At 32.5% G+C, this 22,496-nt stretch overlaps 1 protein-coding gene across 3 annotated transcripts in view; it reads left to right on the top strand.

Moving 5' to 3' along the window:
- Positions 1 to 22,496, top strand: part of LRRIQ1 (leucine rich repeats and IQ motif containing 1) — a 304,399-nt gene that overhangs the window by 276,481 nt on the left and 5,422 nt on the right. Inside the window, exons 27-28 of one of the 3 annotated variants that reach the window (XM_082351783.1) lie at positions 5,791 to 5,911; positions 8,891 to 21,340. In XM_082351783.1, coding sequence (XP_082207909.1) covers positions 5,791 to 5,911; positions 8,891 to 8,946 — 177 coding nt within the window. In that variant the 3' untranslated portion in view covers positions 8,947 to 21,340. Of the gene's footprint in view, positions 1 to 5,790; positions 6,108 to 8,890; positions 21,341 to 22,496 lie in introns of those variants that run through there. The other 2 variants (XM_082351784.1, XM_082351785.1) reach the window with 2 other exon arrangements.

Consider the following 22,496-nt stretch of genomic DNA (forward strand, 5'->3'; position numbering starts at 1 on the left):
AGGTACTACTACATAGCACTAGAATGGTTAATATTTAAAAGGCAAATGTGGGTAAATATATGGAACAACTAGGACACTCACACATTGATGGTATAGTGAAAAATGATAAAACCATTTGGGAAAATAGGCAGTTTCCTATAAATTTATACATACACCTACCCTATGACCCATTAATTCTACTCCTAGTTGTTTACCCAGAGGAAATGAAAACAGATGTCCACATAAAGACCTCTATGAAAATTATATAGCAGCTCTATTGATAAAAGCCAAAACATGCAAACAGCCTAAATGTTTATCAACAAGAGAATAGATAAACCGTGGTATATTCTTGCAATGGCATACTTACTCAAAAATGAAAAGAAATAAACTCCCAATACACACAGAAAAATGGGTAAATATCAAAAACAATATAGTGACTGAAAGAAGCCAGACACTAAAGAGTGCATACTATATGATTCTAGTTTTATTAAGTTTAAGAATAGAGAAAACTAACCTATCCAATGGTGAAAGAAATCAGAACAGTAGTTGCTTTAAGTATGAATTACTGGAAGGAGGCACAAAAGAACTATTTGGTAGTTATATTAGTCAGGGTTCACTAGAGAAGCAGAATCAATAGGATATATATATCTCCTATATCCTATATCTCTAAATAGATAGATGATAGATAGATAGATAGATAGATAGATAGATAGATAGATAGATAGATAGGTAGATAGATAGATGATAGATAGATAGATAGATAGATGATGATCAATGATAAATAGATAGGCCAGAGGGCTGATGGTATAAGTTACAGTTCTAGTCCAAAAGTCTTGAAATCAGGTAGTATGAGTCTTCTTACTGTTCTTTTTCAAGATTGTATTGGCTATTCTAGGTCCTGTATACAAAGCTTTTTTACATGTGTGTGTGTGTGTGTATGTGTTTGTGTGTGTATATATATATATATATATATATATATATAGAGAGAGAGAGAGAGAGAGAGAGAGAGAGAGAGAAATTTATTAGCAAGCTAGCTAACTAGAGATTTTATAAATATATTTATTTATTTAGTATTAAGAATTATATACTATTTATTATAAGGAATTGGCTCATTTGATTATGGAGGCTGAGAAGTCCCATGATCTGCTGCCTGTAAGATAGAGACCCAGGAGAGCCTGGTGGTATAGTTCCAGTCTGAGTCTGAAGGCCTGAGAACCAGAACCAATGGTATTAAGTTCTAGTCCAAGTCTGAAGGCCTGAGAGCCAGGAGTGCTCTCCTGGCTCTTATTGGATAAGTTTCAGTCTTAAGACAGGAGAAGACCTATATCTCAGCTTCATCAGTCAAGTAGAGAGATGACTTCTCTCTTCCTCCACCTTTTTGTTCTATTCAGACCCTCAAGGATTAGGTGATGGCCAGCCACATTTCTGGAGAGCATTCTGGTATACTCAGTCTGCTGATTTACATACAGATCTCATCCAGAAACATGCTCACAGACACACCCAGAAATAATATTTAACCAAATATTAAATATTTGGTTATTTAATATTTAATAATTGAACTGAACAATGTAATTAGAAAATGAGCAAAGGGCTTGAATAGTTACTTCACCGAAGAGAATATTCAGATAGAAATAAGCACACGAAACGATTTTAAAAATCATTAATCACTAGGGAAATTGTTAAAGCCACTATATGACACCACCCATAACCTATTAGAGTGGTTAAAATAAAATGCTGACAATACCAAGTGCTGACAAATATGTGGAGCGACTGGATCGTTCATGCATTGCTACTGAGGAAAAAAAAATATTCATACATTGCCACTGGAAAAAAAAATGTGTCAATTTCTTATAAAGTTAAATATATACTTACTTGACTCAGTAGTTTTGCTCCTGAGCATTTTTCCTAGAGAAATGAACTTATGTTCAATCAAAAACCTATACATAAATGTTCATAGCAGTTTTATTTGTGAGAGCCAAAATTGGAAATGGCTCAAATCTCATTCAGTGAGTGAAAGGATAAACAAATGGTGGTATATACATACAATGGATACACAAAAAGGAATAAAAAGCAACAAACAAGAACAAACTCATGTTACACACAAAGACTTTCATGGATCTCAAGAGCATTTTGCTGAGTGAAAGACAATTTCAAAAAGTTACATACTGGGACTTCCCTGGTGGTGCAGTGGTTAAGACTCTGCTCTCCCAATGCAGAGGCCCATGTTCAATCCCTGGCTAAGGAACTAGATCCCACATACATGCCACAGCTAAGAGTTTGCATGCCACAACTAAGGAGCCAGGGAGCCACAACTAAGGAGCCCACCTGCCACAACTAAGACCCAGCACAACCAAATAAATAAATAAATATTTTTTTTTAAAAAGTTACATACTGTATGATTTCATTTACATAACATTCTCGAAGTTATATAATTATGGTGATGGGGTGTATATTAGTGGTTGCCAGTGATTAGACTGGGGGGAGGGTATGACTCTAAAGGGAAAGCAAAGGAGTTTCTTTGGGAAGATGGAATAATTGTCTATTCTGATTGTGGTGGTAGTTACATGAATTTATACATGTGATAAAATGTCATAGGAGCATACACAAACCAAAAAAACAAAAAATACTGCATGTGAAAACTGGTGAATAAGCTCTGTGGTTTAGTAATGGTATTGCACCAATGTCAATTTCCTGGTTTTGTTAATCAAACTTTGATTATATAAGATATCATTTGGACAAGTTGTGTGGAGGGTATACAGGGAACTCTTAGTACCAATTCTGCAGCTTCTATGAGAGTTTTAAATTCAAAATAAAAATTTTGAAAATGACTGAACTTCATGTTTAAGTTCTGTGCATTTCATTACATGTATAACCCTGTAAAACATTTGAAGTGCCTTCCATGCCCACATATGTTACATAACAAGGTGTCTGCCTTATTATATAAGAAAAAGGGCTTGTGCAATTATGACAATGTATTATGAATGGAGAGGTATGCATACCTCAGCTTTCTGCAACCGAAGATAAAAATATTTTTAAATCACTCATATGTCTAGAAATAATACAAATAATGATGTGGTATGTTCATAGCATATACAATAATTTGCATATTATCCAAACAGTTGAATGAACTAAATCTAATTATTATTACATCTGTAACTAATTATTACAGATGTAATAATGTACAGTGAAAAAAGCAAGTTGCAGAAAAAAGATACCACTTAGGTTAATTTTGAAAATAATACTCTAAAATTTTTGAATACCTATATGTAGAAATACTAAAAGGTAGCTTATAAGTGAACTTCACTTTATAACATTTTATTTCTCTTTTTAAAAAAATCTGGATAATAAGTAAATAGGTATGTATTTTTATCTGTGCTGTTTATATCTTGACTTCTAAAAATAAAAACTTTTAAAATAAATATTTAATAAAATCTTGTTTATGAAAAAAAGCAGAAGGAAGAGGAACTCACAGTTCTTTATTAAATGAGAGACATTCTCTATTTTTAAATTAAGTTGCTTGGTTTGGAGGTGAACCAAGATCCACTTGCTTAGAGAAGTCATGTTCCAAAATTCATACCCCTCATTTCATTGTGAAAATATGAGAAAAAATATTATGAACTTTGTAGATGGGGCTGCAAATGTGACCTGATCAGAAAACAAAGACCAACGAGAATTTTGCAAAATCACTATTTAAATATTTGCTATTGAATTGCATATAAGAAATGTCCTATCTGACATTAACTCAAAACTGTTTATTGTGTTATAACCGTACAGAATGTTTAATATTACAGTGTTTTGGAATTAAACATACATTTTTGTAGAACAAGTATTAAAAGCATGGTTGATTATATTCCATTTTTAAGTATATCCATTTTGCATGACATAGAAGAACATATATATTTTCTTTATGATTTCTCTACTCGTTAACAGTAAGAGGAAGAACGGTGTTCAATTTGAAAGCCAGTGTTTTCAGAAATAGAATTTGAATATAAATACATATGCGCTACTGGACTTGTAGCTAGCCTCTTTATGAAATTTCTAGGTTTGCATTTAAGCTGATAGGTGGCACCGTTGTGAAATTGTGTGTTACTGTTAAATTTCACTTCTAAATTTGATTCCCTGTTAAAATCTGGCTTAATTAGTAACTGACATTGTTTTCTACTTTGGAAGAAACAATCTTTTGGATATTAATGGCTTAGATGATAACAAGGTTTTGGGAAGGCATGTGCTCACAAATATTTTCTTGACATGTAGGTATTGTCTTGTTTGGAGGAGGGTGGGATTTCTGCGTTTTAAATAGGTGTAGTGAAATTGTGTCATTAAATTGAAGCAAATAAAACCTGATTTTAAAATCCTGAGGCTTACAGATAAAGCCTCTTTAGCCAGCAGGAGAGTCCCCTATGTGGTTAACATGTTTTTCCTTGTTTTGTAACTGGTCTCACCAAAATTGTGGTATTGCTTTGATAGTTCCCCCTTATTCCTGTCTGGTTCTTTTGATGTCTTAGTATTGATGGAGCTATTCTAATGGGAACATTAAATACATACCCTTGTGCACTAATTGAAATAAAATCCGGAAAGAATGTGTTACATTTTTTGGACTAAAATCACAAGTGTAAATTGGAAGCCAATTGTTATTTATTTCATTTTCAACAGTTTTCTACTGAGGTTTTTTGACAAAACAATTGTATCACTTAGCCAGATACATTTTAAAAAGTGACTGATACTATAGAATGGTTTCTATTCTGAGTTCAGTAATAGCAAACTTGCTCACTTAACAATGAGAAGGTCATGCATATGGGTGGGAAGGTGGGAAGGGGATGTAAAGGAGAAGAGCAAAGATCTGGATCTGAAAGAAGATGATCTTTAGATTCTGTTTTCATGAGTTTTTGTAGCTCATCATATGGGAATAGCTTTTTAACCACAGCGATGGTTTTATGGCTTTCTTTCACTCTATTTAAATTTTTCTCACATCAAACATTAAGGACAATGCTTTCTCACAGGACTTCAAGCATCCTGTGGTTTGGGTGAAATCCCAGCTACTTTGAGGCTGCTTTGCATTCCATCATGGCATTTTCTCCCACTTCAGGGCTGAATCCTGATAAATCCTTACTTAATGATATTAGACATTATGTAAAAACAATATTTTATAGGCAAGAAGTGACTCTTTCAACTCTTAAGTTCAGCCCAAGATAGTAATAAAAGTTCTGAGAGTAATTTTAGATGAAATAAATTACCTAACACATATGTCCTTAAAATAAAATATCTTGAAACTTCTATCTATCCTTACTCCCAAATTAGACTTAATGTATAGTATTTTTATATTAATAATGACTATAATGAGAAGGTAGAGGCCTTTTGTGACTTTGTAGTATACAATTATGTGATGAAAGGCATTTCAGGGAATTTTATAAGTGGTAAAACATAAATATTGCAGAAAATAATCCAATGTGACATTTCTAACGTTCAATTAAGAATTAAATAATATCCTTGGTAAATAAGTGATGTTAAGTTATTTAAAGTTTCGTCAGTTGCCTTTAAGATTGATTTTCATCAAAATTACTGTACTCAAGTATTTTCTTTTGTTGTACAGACTCAAATAGCAAACCTCAATTTTAAAATCGGCTCTTATTTGCAAAAAATGCTTTGACATAGTGCATTTGTTCTGCCTGGGCTGCAATAAAGGATTGTGGTATCATTTTGAAGAAGGTTGTTTGACAGAGCCTGTTTGTTTATTTGGGGTAATGTGAGCTGCATTCAGAAAATGCCATATTTTGTTTCATGATTGTATACATTCTCTCCCACTGCTCCCAGGCAAGGCTTGTAAGCAGAGAAGACACGGATTTAGACCTTTTTTCCATGACCAGTGGAAGTGCTTTGACTGTGAAGAGAGAAAAAAAAAATCAGGCACACAGACACTCAGCAGGATCTTCAAGTAAGTTGTGGTTTCCTTCAGAATTAATTTAGAAATCACAAATGAATTGATGGAAACTAATGCCAGCAAGCATTCTTTTACAGATAAGGGGGTAGGATGCCAGCAACCAGAACTGCCCAAAACTATGCATTTGAATTTTTTCCTTCTTTAAATGTCTTCTTTTGATATAAACAGAATTAAATTATTTCAAAATTAATAGCATCAGTTTTTATTTTAATTGTATTGTGTGACTCAGTGGTCTACTCCCCCACCCCCCAACCCCCATGGATTGTATTGAATTCTTTGATCATTTAGTTCTAAAAGAATTTGTTTAGGCTAATTGTAAAAAGTTGGATTTATATATCAAAGTAGTGTGTTTTGGTCTTTTGTCATTAATTTAATATATATTATAAGTAAAGTTTGTTTTTGAAGGAAATTTTTTTTTAAATAACAGATTTTAGATAATAATATTATACTGTCAAAACCATGCTCTTAAAAACTATTTCCTTTGAAAAGATGACAGTTTATATTTCTTAATGATGACTTTTTCCAATTGTAAACTTGTCACACACATCTGTTACCTTTAATTTGGTAATATAACTACATATATATACATATGTATATACATATATATATATATCATGGTTTCAACAAGAATTGCATAGCAGTTCTTAACTCTGAAAAGATTGTAAACTTTAAAAAATATCTGTATCTTAGGATATTTGGGGGTAATAAAGCCTAATTTTTTCAAATTCTTCAATTAACTTACACTGTAGAGATTTTGAAATATCTTCTAAAGTGTTATGGTATATGAGTATAAAAGATGTTTCATTTAATACCGTATTTTGTTAATTTTCCCAAAGTATAGTGAACCTCAAAAGTCCACACATTAACTTACACTTCATTTTAAGGAATAGTTATTCTCTAAAAAGATTTATTATTCATTGATGGTATGGTTATATACACACAAAGTCAATATTTGATTGAATATGAACAATTCAACAGTCCAGTTGGTGCTCTTCAGATAAATGAAAACTTCAAAATGATTCTCTGACTTTTCATCCAGATGCTTGGTATTATTAGATTCCAGTCATTTAAATCCATTAATATGTGCAAGTTCATTTTGATAAATTTTAATTTTGTTTTAAAATTATTCTTTTAATATGTCTAACTTAAAAATATTTCCCAGCCTTCAAAGTTCTTAGAGTGCTTGAATTTTCCTTACTTAATTATAGAATCTGGTCATGAAAGGTTACCCTAGTCAATATGGTTAAGAAATATTTTAGGTTCATTCACCTAAGTAAAATTATTCATTTAATATAAATTTTCTACAACAACATAATGTGTTAATTACATCAATTATATATATATATATATATATATATATATATATATATATATATACACATATACATATAATACCTTTCAGAAGGAATCAACCTGTGCCACACATAATAATGAATATTGCCATATCTGTTTTAAGCATTGCCTATTACAAACTCATATCACTTCAAAGCAGTGTAGGTAAAAAGAAACAAACCAAATAAAATTTTAACAAAAATTGCCTTGTCACTGTACAGAACAACAAAGCTTCTGTTCATAATATACCATCTGAATGTTAAAACATAAATAACTCAATGTCAGCAACTATCCTGAAATGCACAAGCTTCATCTTTCACTTACATAAACACTGAATCATAGATTTTAGAGTATACAAGATCATTATAGAGAGTTCATTTCTTAACACTTTCTCTAAGAAACTGTAGTAAGGCAATTCTCACTGTAATTTCAATTAGTTTGTCAATAAGTGGCATTATTGCAAACACTACTAATCACTAAATCTGTTCACTTAGTGACAATTTAAGACAAGCCACTTTAGAAAAATAGAGTTTTTATTAAAAGGATGAATATGAATAAATACTACTTGCTGAATTATTGTAATTACTAGTTTACTATAATAGTCATGTAATATAATGGTAAAAGATGTGAGTGAGCTCTGACACCAGTTTGCCTAGATCTGTATCATGACTTAATTTCCTCATCCTTAAAATGGGAATGATACCTACCTTGTAGAGTTGTTTTAGGATCAAATGTAGCACATTTAGAATAGAATCTGACTCAGAATAAGTGCTTAGTAAATGTTCTTTGTAATTGCTACCCACACATAGCTGTAAAAAAAAAAAAAATCAATTGAGGTAAGATATTGAAGTCTCTAGTGTCTAGTCACATGGGCTAATGAGCTCAGCTTAAAAGAAATGTACTCTTAATAGTTACTTGACTGAAAACATTGGCATAGCTTATTATCCATAGAAATCTTTTAACTCTCAAAGTCTTTGGGTCCTAGGCCCCTATGGTCCTAGGCCAACCACTTACAGTCTTGGTATTTTGAAAGCTCTTTTTCCTCCAGCTGTCTCTCTCTCAAAATCTTGTCACCTTATTAAAGCTAAAATATTTCTTTTAGCTTTGCAAGCCAAATCTAGAGAGTAGTTTATGGGATGCAGCTCTAAAATTCTTTCAGCCTTTGAGCTTTTCTAGGTATTTCTCTTTCAATGTTGCTATAATATTTGTAACATGTATTCTTTACAATTAGATGCATTCAGGTTTAAAAACCCCATTCCACCATCACATATAAGTTGTGTGACCTTGGATAAATTATTTAACCTCTGAGAATGAGTTTATGATCTATAAAATGGAAGTATAATGTCTATCTCATAGAGTTGTACTGAGGAATAAATAAGTCAAAATATATGTAAAGTATGTGATATATTGCCTAGTAATAAGTAAGGGCTTAAAGTATAGTCCTTGTTGTTTGTATTGTTTGTTATTGTTGTATGTTTTATGTTACTGCTGCATTACTTTAAATAACTTCAAAGTAGAGTTGTCTTCCTTTTCTGTGTGTCAAATAATTCCAGAACCACTGTACTTTCAGCATGCTATCCATCTCAAGCAATACTGTCTTTTCTTAGAGAATTTCCTGATTTTTTGTCCTTTTCCTTTTAGGCCTTATTGCTCTCTTACAAGAGGCCAAGGGAATCTTCTGCTACCTATCTTTATAATCTATCTAATGACTTGAAAAGAGATGAAAGAGGTCACATTCTTATTTAAAAATGTGCCATTTATAAAATGACTATGCCAAGAAATTTCCTCATTTAGACAATATTTAGATTAAAATATTTGATTTCCTTAAATGGTTTTGGTTTTGGTTTTCTCGATTAATGTTCCCATTTAATACTTAAAATAAAGGATGCATTACAATAATAATAACTTTATTGCTCTAGCAATTTATAGCTTAACCAATTTCTTTTAATTATCTTTTCTTATTTATAGTGATTATTTTTCTTTGATAGCTAATATAAATGAGACTTTGAGAGTTTATTTAATTTGACTTTGGCACAAAAAAAACTTAGCAAGGGAAAGCAGCAACTTGAACCCATCTTTTCTTATTCCAAACTCAGTGCTATATTGTCTTCTATTCTTCCTTGGGCCAAAATATATAGCTTAGTTAGTAAGAATAGAACATAATTAATGTAGTTCCTCTTATTCATTCATTCATTCATTCAAGAGCCATTTATTGATTGATCATTGCTCACTATATACCTAGTTTAGGTTTCCAGTTGGCTTCTCATCATCTCTGCACTTTCCAGGACATACTCCATTTTCAAAGTTAGCCAGGGACTGAGAATCCACAGTACCTCTGTAAGAGTGCATACTCAGCCCCAAATCAGCTTCTTCTTTGAGCATGTCTAAATTCTCATGAAATGTTAAGCCCTTTTAATATGGTACTGAATTTTCTGAATATGGAAAAAAATATTTTTCAGAAGTAAAACAGCTAATGTTGTTGGAGTGAAGAAGGCTTCTTGGAGGCAATATACTTGATCTGTACCTAGAATGACATTTGGGATTTAAGTAAGGAAAAAAGTGGAAATACATCCACTAAACGAAGGCAAAGGGTGAAATATATTTGTGAAACTTTGAGCAGTCCGTCTGGACCAGAGGTTCCACATACTGAAGTAATGTAAAATAAGGTTGAATTAAAAATGAAGCCTAGTTTCAGGTAAGTTTGAAAGTAAAGTGGAGGAATTGGACTTTCCTACTGATAATGAGTAACAAAGATTTCTGAAAATACCTTAGTGTTTCAGAAAGCCTAAGATCAGTTGAAGAAAGGCATTCTGAGTCAATCCTAACATTATACAATGACTCCAATATATTGACAAAGTAATTTTATAGCTCTTATCAAAAAAGGTTAATTTGATTATCAAAAGTACAAAGTGAAATGTATAGTTTACTTGATGTCAGTGCTCTGTAGTATGTGGAGATTGGGAGACTAAAGGTGGTAGCTAAAGCAAAAGCAGATTTCAAGGATGACCATTAAAGTTTACTCCAAATTTACTAAGTACATTCCATTAACATAAATTAAAATTTGCAAGTCAAGAATTATTAGCATGTTATATATTCATGTATGTCTGTATGTATATATGTACATATATATGGTATCTAATTTGTACATAGCTGCAGTATACACACATAATGTGCATTTATAATTCCTCACTGAGTAAACTTAAGACTTAAATAGTGTTGCATATATCTGTGGGTCATTATATAAACCACATCATGGGTACGTGGTGGGTGCAAGCAATTGCATGCCTACAATAAGCAAAGCACTGTACAGATCATTAAGCAAGTACAAAGATGGAGAGGTACAAGACTTAGAACAACCAACACAGTGTTGAAGAAGAAGAACAAAGTTGGAAGGCCAACACATCCACTTCAATACTTACAATAAAGGAAAAAGCAAGTTAAAATGAGATACCACTATACACCTATTAGAGTGGCCAAAATCTAGAACACTGACAAAACCAGATGCTGGCAAAGATGTGGAGCAACAAGATCTCTCATTCATTGCTAGTGGAAATGCAAAACGGTACAGCCACTTTGGAAGACAGTTTGGCACTCTCTTACAAAACTAAACATACTCTTACCATATGATCCAGCAGTTTTGCTCCTTGGTATTTACTCAAAGGAGTTGAAAGCTTACCTCCATAGAACAACCTGCACATGGATGTTTATAGCAGCATTATTCATAATTGCCAAAATTTGGAAGCAACCAAGATGTCATTTAGTGGGTGAATGGCTAAATAATCTGTAGTACATCAGATAATGGAATATTGCTCAATGCTAAAAAGAAATGAGCTACCAAGCCATGAAAAAACATGGAGGAAACTTAATTGCATATTAATAAGTGAAAAAAGTCAACCTGAAAAGGCTACATACTGTATGATTCCAACTATGTGACATTCTTGAAAAGGTAAAATTATGGAAACAGTAAAAATGTCAAAGGTTGTACGGGGTTGGGTGGAAGATGAATAGGTGGAGCATAAAGGATTTTTAGGGCAGTGAAAATAATCTGTATGATACCATAATGATGAATACATGCCATTCATTATATATTTTTCCTGACCCATAGAATGTACAAAACCAAAATCCAAGAGTGAACTGTAATGTAAACTGTGGACTTTGGGTGGTTATATTTTGTCAATTTAATTTCATCATTTGTAGCAAAGGTACCTCTCTGGTGGGGATGTGGATAATGAAGGAGGCTATGCATGAGTGGGGGCAGGAGGTATATGGGAAATCTCTGTACCTTCCTCTCAATTTTTCTGTGAACCTGAAACTGCTCTAAAAAAATAGTCTTAATAAAAGTGAGGAGGGGAAAAAAGAAAAAAAGTGAAAAGAAAAGCTCAGAAAGGTTTTCCTTACCAGCTATTGCCTGAGATTTACTTTGGAATAGGTGGGATTTAGCTTTTAATTTTATAAATAAATTGTCCAGAGCTAAGGACGCAGAAAGTTGTAGAGCTGAGACTCAAATCTGAGTCTCCTGATTCCTAGTGTAAAGATATCAATTGCTTCCCATCCAACTTGTCTGCATCATGAATGCTTTGCTTCTATCTATCTCAATGTAAAGATGGGACAAAAAGACAATATTATAAATTATGATTTCTTCTTTAAAAAAGTACAAAGAGGAATTGTATATGCTTAGCACATGGAAAGCACTTAAGAGAATAAATGAATTTATCAGCCATTGTTGCTTTTCTCCTATATCATATATTCATATCACCTTATTTTTCAAGGGATATTATCTTCTCCAGAACAAGAGACAACATTTCCATCAATATTTTATGATCTTCTCTCTAAACTGTTTATATGAGATTTATACTAGTAAATGGTTACAGATTTTAAAGAAAGGTTGTAATATGTTATAAATAGCACTCTATTCTGGAATTCAATCAACATGAAGACAGAATTTTGAAGGACTTAGCCTGTATCAGGGAGGAAAATCTAAACACTTTATTTCAGATTCCATTGGCCACAACAGTGTGGTACTAATTTTCCATGTTTCTTGTTTATTCTCCTTCTCCCCTGCTAGTGTGTATGTTCCACGGGGGCAGGGAATTGAATGGAGTATCCTTGGTGCCTAGACTAACTCTGGTGCGTGGTAGGGCCTTTGATGTATATTTGATGAATGAATTAATGTATGAATGAATGAATATGGCCATCCTTTAGCTGCATTAGAGCCAAAAAAGAGAATATCTGACATTTTTTTCGAGTTCCGTGGCGGGAGGCAGGCTGTACTGACAAAGAAGGTGGGTGGAAGGTTTACTGTTTGGTAGACATTCAAGTATCTGCCAAGGCTTCTAAGAGCACCTGGCCTGTTCAAAATCCTGGTACTATTATCATTAAAGAGAACAATCTACCTAAATGGCAAGGATTTCCTTCTGGGTGAGTCCTTCAAACAGCCCAGATCATGAGCTGCAAGTTCCCATAGGTCTAGCCTACATGAAGCCAATCCTGTCATTTGTTCATTCAAAAGTATGTATGGAGTGCTCCTTGAAGGCCATCGCATCATACCGGGGAAAGAGTGCTGAGCCACAGCAGCATAATTCTGGCCTTCGTGGAGTTATAATCTGCATAAATACCAACTGTGACAGTCTGGGTCCAATCAGGAGATAGTTATTGTAAAGTAGGTTAAACAGGGAAAGCTTAAGTGTTATTTATGCTAAAGGAACAAGTATAAAATATAAGGAATGGTATATCCTAGGGCTGAGGAAGAGCACCCAAGGAAGATAAACTTGGAAGTTCGGACTTCATTGGAGAAGGTGTGGTTTGGCCACTGAATAGCAGAGAAGTTCGTGGTTTAGCCAGACCAAGGCTGGTCTGGGGTTACAGGGCAACTCTCTGGAGTAAAGGAGGGGGACAGGTGATGAGCAGTGGGTAGCATAGGCAGTGAGTGGACTTGATAAGGGCAGAAGGTGTGCAGGCTTTGATTTCCCTGTGGAGAGGACAGCACACAGGTTATGGTTAGGTCGAAGCTGCAAGGTTGCAGCGGGATCATGTCCTGGGCCTGTGGCTCAGGCAGCTTGTATCAGAGGGCCTCAAACCCACAAGGCCAACCCCACCACCTCCATCTATGCCAGAAATTGCAAAGCCTCTTCCTCTGGGAGTGACCCTTCAGTACCCTCTACTGAGAAGGCTTCACGTTTTTCTCACTTTAAAGGAGAAACGCTTAAAGGAATTCTTTTATCACAAAACATGTAATGAAGGGTGTATTCATTGCTAAGAGGCAGTACATTGATAACTGACACATATGCATGTACTAAATTACTAGTCTCTGAATACAGTCATTTATATATATATGTGTATACGAATTATCAGTATATGTATGAAAAATATCCTTATAAAAATAAATTGGACTCACTGTTCTCCCAAAGAGATTCACAACTTGGACCAAATTAAGGCCTAGTATTATTTTACTCAGGGTGTCGTAGGCTAAAAATCATGTTTAATTGAGAAAAATTGCAAAAAAATTTTCACAATTGAGAAAAACTGAGAAGTATAAGACCTCAGATTGTTACGATAATGTTGTCCCATCATTCTCTTTCTTCTAAGTTTTAGAAACTATTGATACTTCCAGCCTATAAAGCCATGTCATTAACTAGGGAAAACAATTAACTAGGAAATGACTTTAATAAAGTATAGCATAGCTCTTACTAAACTGGAATTATGAAGCACAGAGGTGAGAGATGATTGATATGTCAATTGCATTTTTAAACACACTGAGAGACAGTGTGGTATTGGTAAGAGTATGTGTTAAGAGATTGAGAAGTCAATTTCTAGTTCTGCCTTGGCTCCTCACCAGCTTGTTTGTGACCTTAGGTTTGGTAGGAAAAGGTACCCTGGAATAGTGGAAAGAAATTTGGAGAAGGACAGATTGAATTTGAATCTCATTTCTCACACATATGTTTTTGTCAGCTTAGGTGAGATACTTCATGTTTGGTTTGTTCATTTAGAAAATATCCTGGGACTTCCCTGGTAGTCCGGTGGTTAAGACTCTGCACTCCCAATGCAAGGGGCTCGGGTTCGATCCCTGGTCAGGGAAATAAATCCCACATGCTGCAACTAAGACCGGGCGCAGCCAAATAAATAAATAAATATTAAAAAATATATATATCCTGCTGAAAATTAGATGAGTATATAAATATATATTCTGTGTTCATGTGGGATGGGGGTGAGAAAAACAAACATAAATGAGATCCAAGAATTCTTATAGCTTTAAAATTCCATAATCTGCAACTAAAACAATAAAACTTTATATATGACAATTTTCCAATTAGAAGGCAACAGAAGCTATTATTTCTGATGTTTTATTGTGTGAAAATCATGTTTGTAACTGAAAATTTTCTCCATGCCAGAATACTTTTAAGTGACCCTGATTTCAATCATTGCTTAAATTATCTCTAATTACTTGAGCTAAGCATAGTCAACTGAGATGGGGAATAAATAAATCTTTCTTTTAAATGTTTTCTAAATAAAGATCAGAAAATTCCATCATCTATGAGAAATGATGGCTATTTCATAAAATCAAGTTGATTTTTAAAAATTTAGGAGTGATTCTAAAACTCAACATGCTTACTAAAATAATTTGGCTTAAGAATATTCTACAGTAAATGCTTACTTAGTAGTTGATATCTTCAGTCTCTCCTGAAGGGAGCAGTGTTATGTTCTGAAAATTCTAGTATATTTATGGGCAAAAACCAGAAGGAAAGAGAGGATTTCTCTCTTTTTTTAGGGGATCTCTTTTGAAAATAAGGCTAATAACGTTAATAATACTTTAAATCCACCCTGAATGAATTGTACCTCTGAAGTTATTTGTGGCTGTTTTAATCAATGAACATTTAATGGACACTTATTATATATTATATATTAGGCATGATTCTATCTCTAATAGAGATGATTTCAAATTCAATTAAATATCAAAATTCTAAATTTTTAAAGAATACAAGTCAGCTTGTGTACCTTATACTTAATATAGCAAATATTACAAATTTTTTAAGAGGTAATGCTTAAATTTATTTTCAAAAATTGTTTTATTATTTTGGTATTTCAAAAACATGAACAATATATCTTATGTGAAATAGCTTTGGTTTTTCTCTCTGAAAGTATTAATAACAAGTTTCATCCAATGCAAAGATGTGTTAATGAATGGCAATGTTAATTTGTAATGTGGGAGGACCCACATCTGTGGTCAAGAGCCGTCTCTCTCCACTCCTACAGTAAAGAAACTTGATTGGGTGAATACAGTTGTAAATATAGTTATAAATGACTTTAATCTATGAATACTAGTCACTGATGCTTCACTGGTGAATTTACCTCCCCATTTTGTCATCTTGCTGCTCTCCAAGCCTTCTGCCACCCTACTCCTAACCTGCATCTCCTTTGAAATTTCCCTTTTTCAAGGCTCCAAGATCTCTAACTAGCATTTAGACCATTTTGGCAGCTCTGCTACTTCCAACTGATTCCCTACATTCCATAACTTAAATTTACAAATCAATTATTTCCTCACTGGATGTTTAGAAACGTTTTACATTTAACTTAATTTTCTGTCACATAGAGTGGTCAAAAGGTGAGTGAAAGTTATGTTTAATTATGTCCTTACCTGCATATTTTTTAGTATAGACTGAAACTATATATTAAAAAAAAAATTGAGTTTTGGCTCAATTGTCCACTAATTAACTTGGTTGGGAGATTGGGATTTATTTGTACATGAGCTTTAGAAACTCTAGGTAGCTATATAATTCTGATACATTGTCCTCATATACTTTCTTAAAGAAAAAAAACATGTAGTTTCTAATATTCCATGTCTATTTTTGCAAAGTTCAAAGGAGATACTCTTTAATGTTATTTTATTAAAGTATATGTTCATGTAATTCAGCCAAAATCATTCAAATATGAGAGTATTCTTTGAAGGACTTCAGAAATTCTGGTAACACCTACTTTACAAAGACCTTGACAGGTAAACAGAAAGACAGTGACATAAGTGAAGGATAAGAAAGTCTGAAAAAAATCTTTTGATAAAGTAATTCTTAAATTAAAAAATCATGTTGGAAGGGGAGGGATTAATAGGTGAAGCACAGAGAACTTCTAGGGCAGTGAAAATACTCTCTATGATACCATAATTAATGATGAATAAATGTCATTATATGTTTGTCCAACCCACAGAATTTCAATACCAAGAGCGAGCCATAATGTAAGCTCTAAACTTTGGGTGATTATGATATAGTTTCATCAATGTAACAAATGTACCTCTCTGGGGAATGTCAATAATGGGGAAGGCTGTGCATATATGCTGGCCAAGTGTACATGGGAGATCTCTGTACCTTTACCTCAATTTTGCTGTGAACCTTAAACTGCTCTTTTTAAAAAAATAAAGGCCTTAATAATAAAGAAAAAAAAATCATGTTAAGGGTTATGATATCATACATAGATACAGGTAAGATATAGATATGGATACAGATAAAGAAATATCTTTCTCTTGTTTTTCCTCAGCCTACAGAAATTAAGGATAGTATTGTTTTTCATTTATACGTTTTATTCATTTTTAGTTTCATAGGCCTATTTCCCATAATGGACAGTTCTTTCCGTTGCAAGACATACAAAAACAGATACACATCTCACATTTGCTGCCTAATGATTTTCTTTATGGTACTGTGATATTAGAAGCATACTTTATTTCTTAAAATTAAGAAAGATATTGTCTGCTTTTTAATAAAACTTAGTCATGTAAAGCCAAGTTTCAATTGTGTTACTGTCACTTACTTTTGGGCAAATACTTTAACTGCATTGCTTCAGTTTCCCCATTTTTGAAATGAGGGTGATATGTATCGTGCAAAGTTGTATTGAGGATTAAATGATATGGTGAATAAAAAATGCCAAGCCAGGGCCTGGAACATAGTGGACTCCTAAATCCCTGCTACTCCTTCAGTATGACATTTTCAGGAAGGTTATGAGTAAATGGACATTGGCAGAATTGAAGACAAATGCATGATGAGAAAATGTGTACGATAGCACATAATAGTATTTTAATAGACTTGATAGTAAAAAGTAATATAATTGTGTAAAATAAGCAAAAATATTGTTGATGCTAAATGCACAATAAAGAGGTTGTTAAAAATTGCACTGTAGTAATACTTTTAATTAACTGGCATACTTATAAATGATGGCGTTCTGCCCACAAAATCTTCTAATAAAATAATTTCACAATACCACTATCTATGTCAATTGTTGCAAAATTTCATTGTAGACGTAAAAATTGACTTATCAGATTTCCTATTGAAAATATTCAAACTTTAATCCTGCTCTAGATGTTATATTTTTCCCCAGATAAAAATAAGGTAAAAATAAGATTTTTTTAAACAACTGTGGCCAAGTTAAACTTTTTTGTTCTGTGTATAATAAAATCTGGCTTTGTTTATCCTCTTGTTTCTTAGCTGAAGAGTTTGATTTTAAAGTAACACATCAGTAAAGAATCTTAGAGCTACACCATAGAATTACTATTTTTAAAAAATTTTGTTCAGCAAGAGCTGGTCTCTAACAATGTAAAATTTTAAACTTTAAGGCTTTTATTTTATTATTGCTTAAACCATTAACTCTGATTTTTCTTGGTCTCAATTTTTTTGGCAGGAACTTTAATACAGATTTTTTAGGTCTTAATATTTTGTCCCTGAATAGACAAACACATTAACATTAACACTTCAATCCTTCAAATATTCCCATAATCAGAACTGGATAGTCAAAATTAATTACTATTATACCAAGAGCATGTTTACGTGGTTGCTGGAAACATCCAACAGACATATATTAAAATTCTAGCACAGAGTAGGGCACATAATAAATAGCTGTTGATTTAATGTCCTTTAACAGCTCAATACAGCCTGTTTCCAGGATCTGAGACAGTTTAATGAAACAGTCAACAATGATTCCAGACAGTTAAATATAACAGTTATTAGTAACCACAGAATAATGTTTACAGATCTAAAACAGTAGTTAGTTTCACCAGCAGTTGACATTATCCAGAGAAAGACAAATCTCAACTGTAGTTGTGTGAGAGAACTAGTTGTACATATGTCAACTACATTTATTCTTTGTAAAAAAACAAAAGAAAAACCCAACTTACACACATTTTAACAGTTTTGAGGATAGGATCCATGTATGCTCTATTGATAATAGATTAAAGCATCATGTTTCTAACTGTAATATTTTAGTTCTTACCCCTTTCCTTCATAAATAAATAGCTTGACTGACTTTTTTTTTTTTTTGGTTGTCGCTTTCAAACCGATTTCTTACACTAGCTAATGTGGTGCAAAAATAAATGGGTATGGTCAAATGTGAAATGCATTTGTGAAATGAATGAAACTGAAGTGCAATAATATAATAAATCCTCAGGCGAGTCATGTTTATTGTTGCCAAATGTCTCCCTGCTAAGAACTAATATGCATGAAAAGGGATAATGAAAGTTTCCATGAAAAGTTTTTGGGAAACCTATCCACAAGTCTTCACTATCTGGGAATGTGGAAATAAGTATTTGTTTTATACAAGTTCCATATGAGGATTGTAAGGATGGAATTATGAGAATAGAGTGAAATAGAAAGCAACTGTAGTATGATGGTTACTAATATTACTTGGCACATGGAGGAATATTGACAGGGAAGGTTCATTGAAAGGCAGAATAGAACAGTGCCTGCTACATAATGGGCACTAAGTAAATACATATTGAATGAATGTGTAAATAAAAGGAAGAGTTTAAATTCAAGCTTTCAAAGACTCCAAGTGATCTTGAAAATCTAATTTAGGTTTTAAATATTTAAATTCCAAAGGATAACTGCACAGTGATAAAAATTTGGGAATTTACTTAAAATGCATATTTTTGCTATATGTTTACTTTTGGCAAAATTAATTAACATGGGAAAATGAGGGGTAAGACAAGATTATTAGAAATTAGAGTGTTATATAAAAACTGGGTTGTTTCAAAGGAATATGCATATCAAGGATAAAAAATGCTCTCAATTATTAGCATAATTCATGCCATTACTCCTTAATTACAAATGCTTATGGACACTTAGTTGTAAGTATAATAAAATTGAATAGAGTTGTGAAGAGAATATTTTTAGAATGACTGGAGAATTTGGTAACAGACCTTTTCTGAATTGACAAGAATAACGGGACATATGACCTGATTTTTTAGAACCAACTGTGTACAGAAGAAAATAGATGCCTAGATAACTTATAGATTTGTTAAATTTCATTCTTAATTCCTTATTGAGTTACACTTTTTATTACCTAGTCAATTTAGGAGTTTAAATACGCAAGTATCTACTAGTTTGGTGGGAAGCCAGAAAAGCCAGGACAGAATAGTTATTTAAGGGTCACGTGACAGAAGGCAAATCTAATTCTGAAAAACATCACAAAACCAATTTAGATTTTATAACCAAAAAATAAATCACTCAAAAAAATTTCCTCCAGAAAAAAAATTAAAACAATCTTGAACAATATTAGGATAAGAACCCCAGGATTTAAAGAAATAAAATAGTATTTTTAGCACCACATTCTAGCCATCCTTGTCTGTGCAAACACACCTCTAAGAAGAAATCAACACAATAGTATGTTAAAAATAATAAAACCTGGGGAAACACTGCATACTACAGGGAGGCCTCAAAGATTCTAGATCAAATATGAATGGTAGCTATTATAAAAGATCAAGAAATGGGCAAAATACAAAAGTAAAAATCTACATTGTATAACAAAATAAGATACCCTACCCTATATGATATGTATTAGATTTTATGCTCATTAGGAATTGTTTTTTCAAAATAAATGTACATAGACAAAGCAAATTGTATGTGTCATGTTGATTTAAAAAGAAACATCAGGCATCATGATTTTTAGCAACAATAACAAATACTGTGGATATTTTTGTGACTATCAAATGTACCAAACCTAACTGGTTTTCTTTTTTATATGTCTCTTAAATATTGGGTAAGAAGGATAACTGTAAATGTCATTGTCCAATTGGGATATCAAGAAACAGGGAAATTTTATTAGTATTTTTATAAGTTATAGAGAAAACTTCTATTCACTGAAAAAGCTTGAAAACAATTTCAAAAACAAGCAAAATCACCATGTTACATTGAGGCAATCTGAATATGATATAAACAACCTGTTTATTTGTTTTATTTTCATTCTTAGTGTTCGACTTTAGCTATCTATAAATACTCATTATAATTCAAGGCTGGATATAGCAATAGCCTTAAAAAGCAACTGTTATTTGAACACTGTAATATCTAACTCAACCTCAAACTTGCCCAGTGTAACTCACTCACAGCACTTAAATTGATGTAAACGCTTTGCTGCTAAAAATTTGTTCTGGTCACTTTCATTAAAATGTTGAATTTTTTTTCCTTCATGCTTTACTTCTGCTGTATCTGCTGTTAAGCAGTACAATATGGGAAGGACTTTGAAATGATTTCTATATCCAGACACATAGTGTATCGACAAAAATCCGATGACGTATTACTATACATCATGAAATTTCTATGTTAACCTGTTTAAGGAAGTTTTTCTTATTCATACCAGGAGAGTCATTCAAAGCATTTTACATATTAAATTACTTATCAAAACACAGCATATATAGACCTTGACATTTGTTAAAGAACCAAGGATTTAACCCCCCCAAAATTTTAAAGGACCAGAACAAATCTTTAGCAGAACACAGATTACGTGGCAAGCAGTGAGTTACTGGAAGATAGAGCGTACTTATCAACACATACTTTCAGCATGTATGTAAGAGACTGATTGGTTGATTTGTATGGTCACCTGCAAATATGCAGCCTACTGTTGTTTAAAAAAACGTAAAATCTGTAACAATAATGTTGCAGGAAAGAGAAAAAAACTGGCAAAGATCCTTTAGTTATAATTTTTTTATTCCAGGAGCCCATCAGTAGGTCTAGCTCTAATATCCATTTTTTGAGGCAAGATTCTCTCACTGTTGTATTTTCATGTGGGTAAGTAATTTCAGAATGATTATACATTGACTGTATTAAATTGCTTCTTTATTTTCTTTTTTCATTTCTAGATTAATCATAGGACAAAATAACAGCTTTGCAATGAATGCCAATATGTGGTTCCTTCGTAGATGTGTGGCTTTACTCCTCAATTTGTTTCTGTATATCTGGTGGTTCAAGAATTTATATGATAACAAAGACTCACTATATGCAATGAGAAAATAAGCTATATTGATTACTGCTCAAATTGTTTATTTACACGTAGCAAAACAATAAAATGCAAGCTTATTTAATCACATCTAAAATATTGTTGTTTAAAAAACTATATATTCACATAAGTATTTATGTAATTTTAAAGACTAATTTCCTACAGCGTTTTCATTCCACAGAAAATGTACTTCAAAATTGTTATAAAGCTGTCTTGTAATATCACACAATACATTTTTAAAATTATAATTATTTGCTGAAGGAATTACACTAAACAATGAAAAATATACAAGCTGCCTTTTAAATATAGGGTTACACTGTGGATGAGTACAAAAAGCCTTGAAGATTCATCAGCAGCTTCAAAATAACAAAGACAACAGAACAGTATTAGGGAAAAAAATGTGCCATACGGTAAATTTGTAGTCAATAGTAAAATTCTTTAGAATGCAGAAACACTGTTGAGAATGAGGATTTGGTCTACAGAAAAGTTATGTTGTAATGCAATTCACTTTAATTTTGAAATTATTTTAGAAGTATATGAAATTATCTTTAAATATTTCAATGCTTTGTACAGAAAGTGCCACCTTTCTTACATATTATTTGCCGTCTTTGATAAAAAGTTTATATTAAGAATAAAGGCATTAAATAATACATCTATCTACTATTAAGATACTTCCATCAAAAATATTAACCAATAATGGAGCTATGTTATTGAATTATATTTTAAAATATATACTTATTTCTACTTATTACCTTGAATAATGCTTGCAAGGAACTTGATTTAGCTTTCGCTATTGGAACAAAACATTTGTGTCAGCCATTTGTGGAAATTCGCTTACTCTTTAATTAATCTCTAGTTTTTTATCTTCAATAAATATACCTGAATTTTAAATATGTCCCAATAGCTCTTCATTTCTCAATCCTCTCTGCCGCCCCGCCCATCAAGCCCCAGCATTCTCCCTTGATAATGTGCTCTCATAAATAGGTACTTGTTATCCAGGAAATAG

Source organism: Balaenoptera borealis, assembly GCF_965194805.1.
Source record: "Balaenoptera borealis genome assembly, chromosome: 13".
NCBI lineage: Eukaryota > Metazoa > Chordata > Mammalia > Artiodactyla > Balaenopteridae > Balaenoptera > Balaenoptera borealis.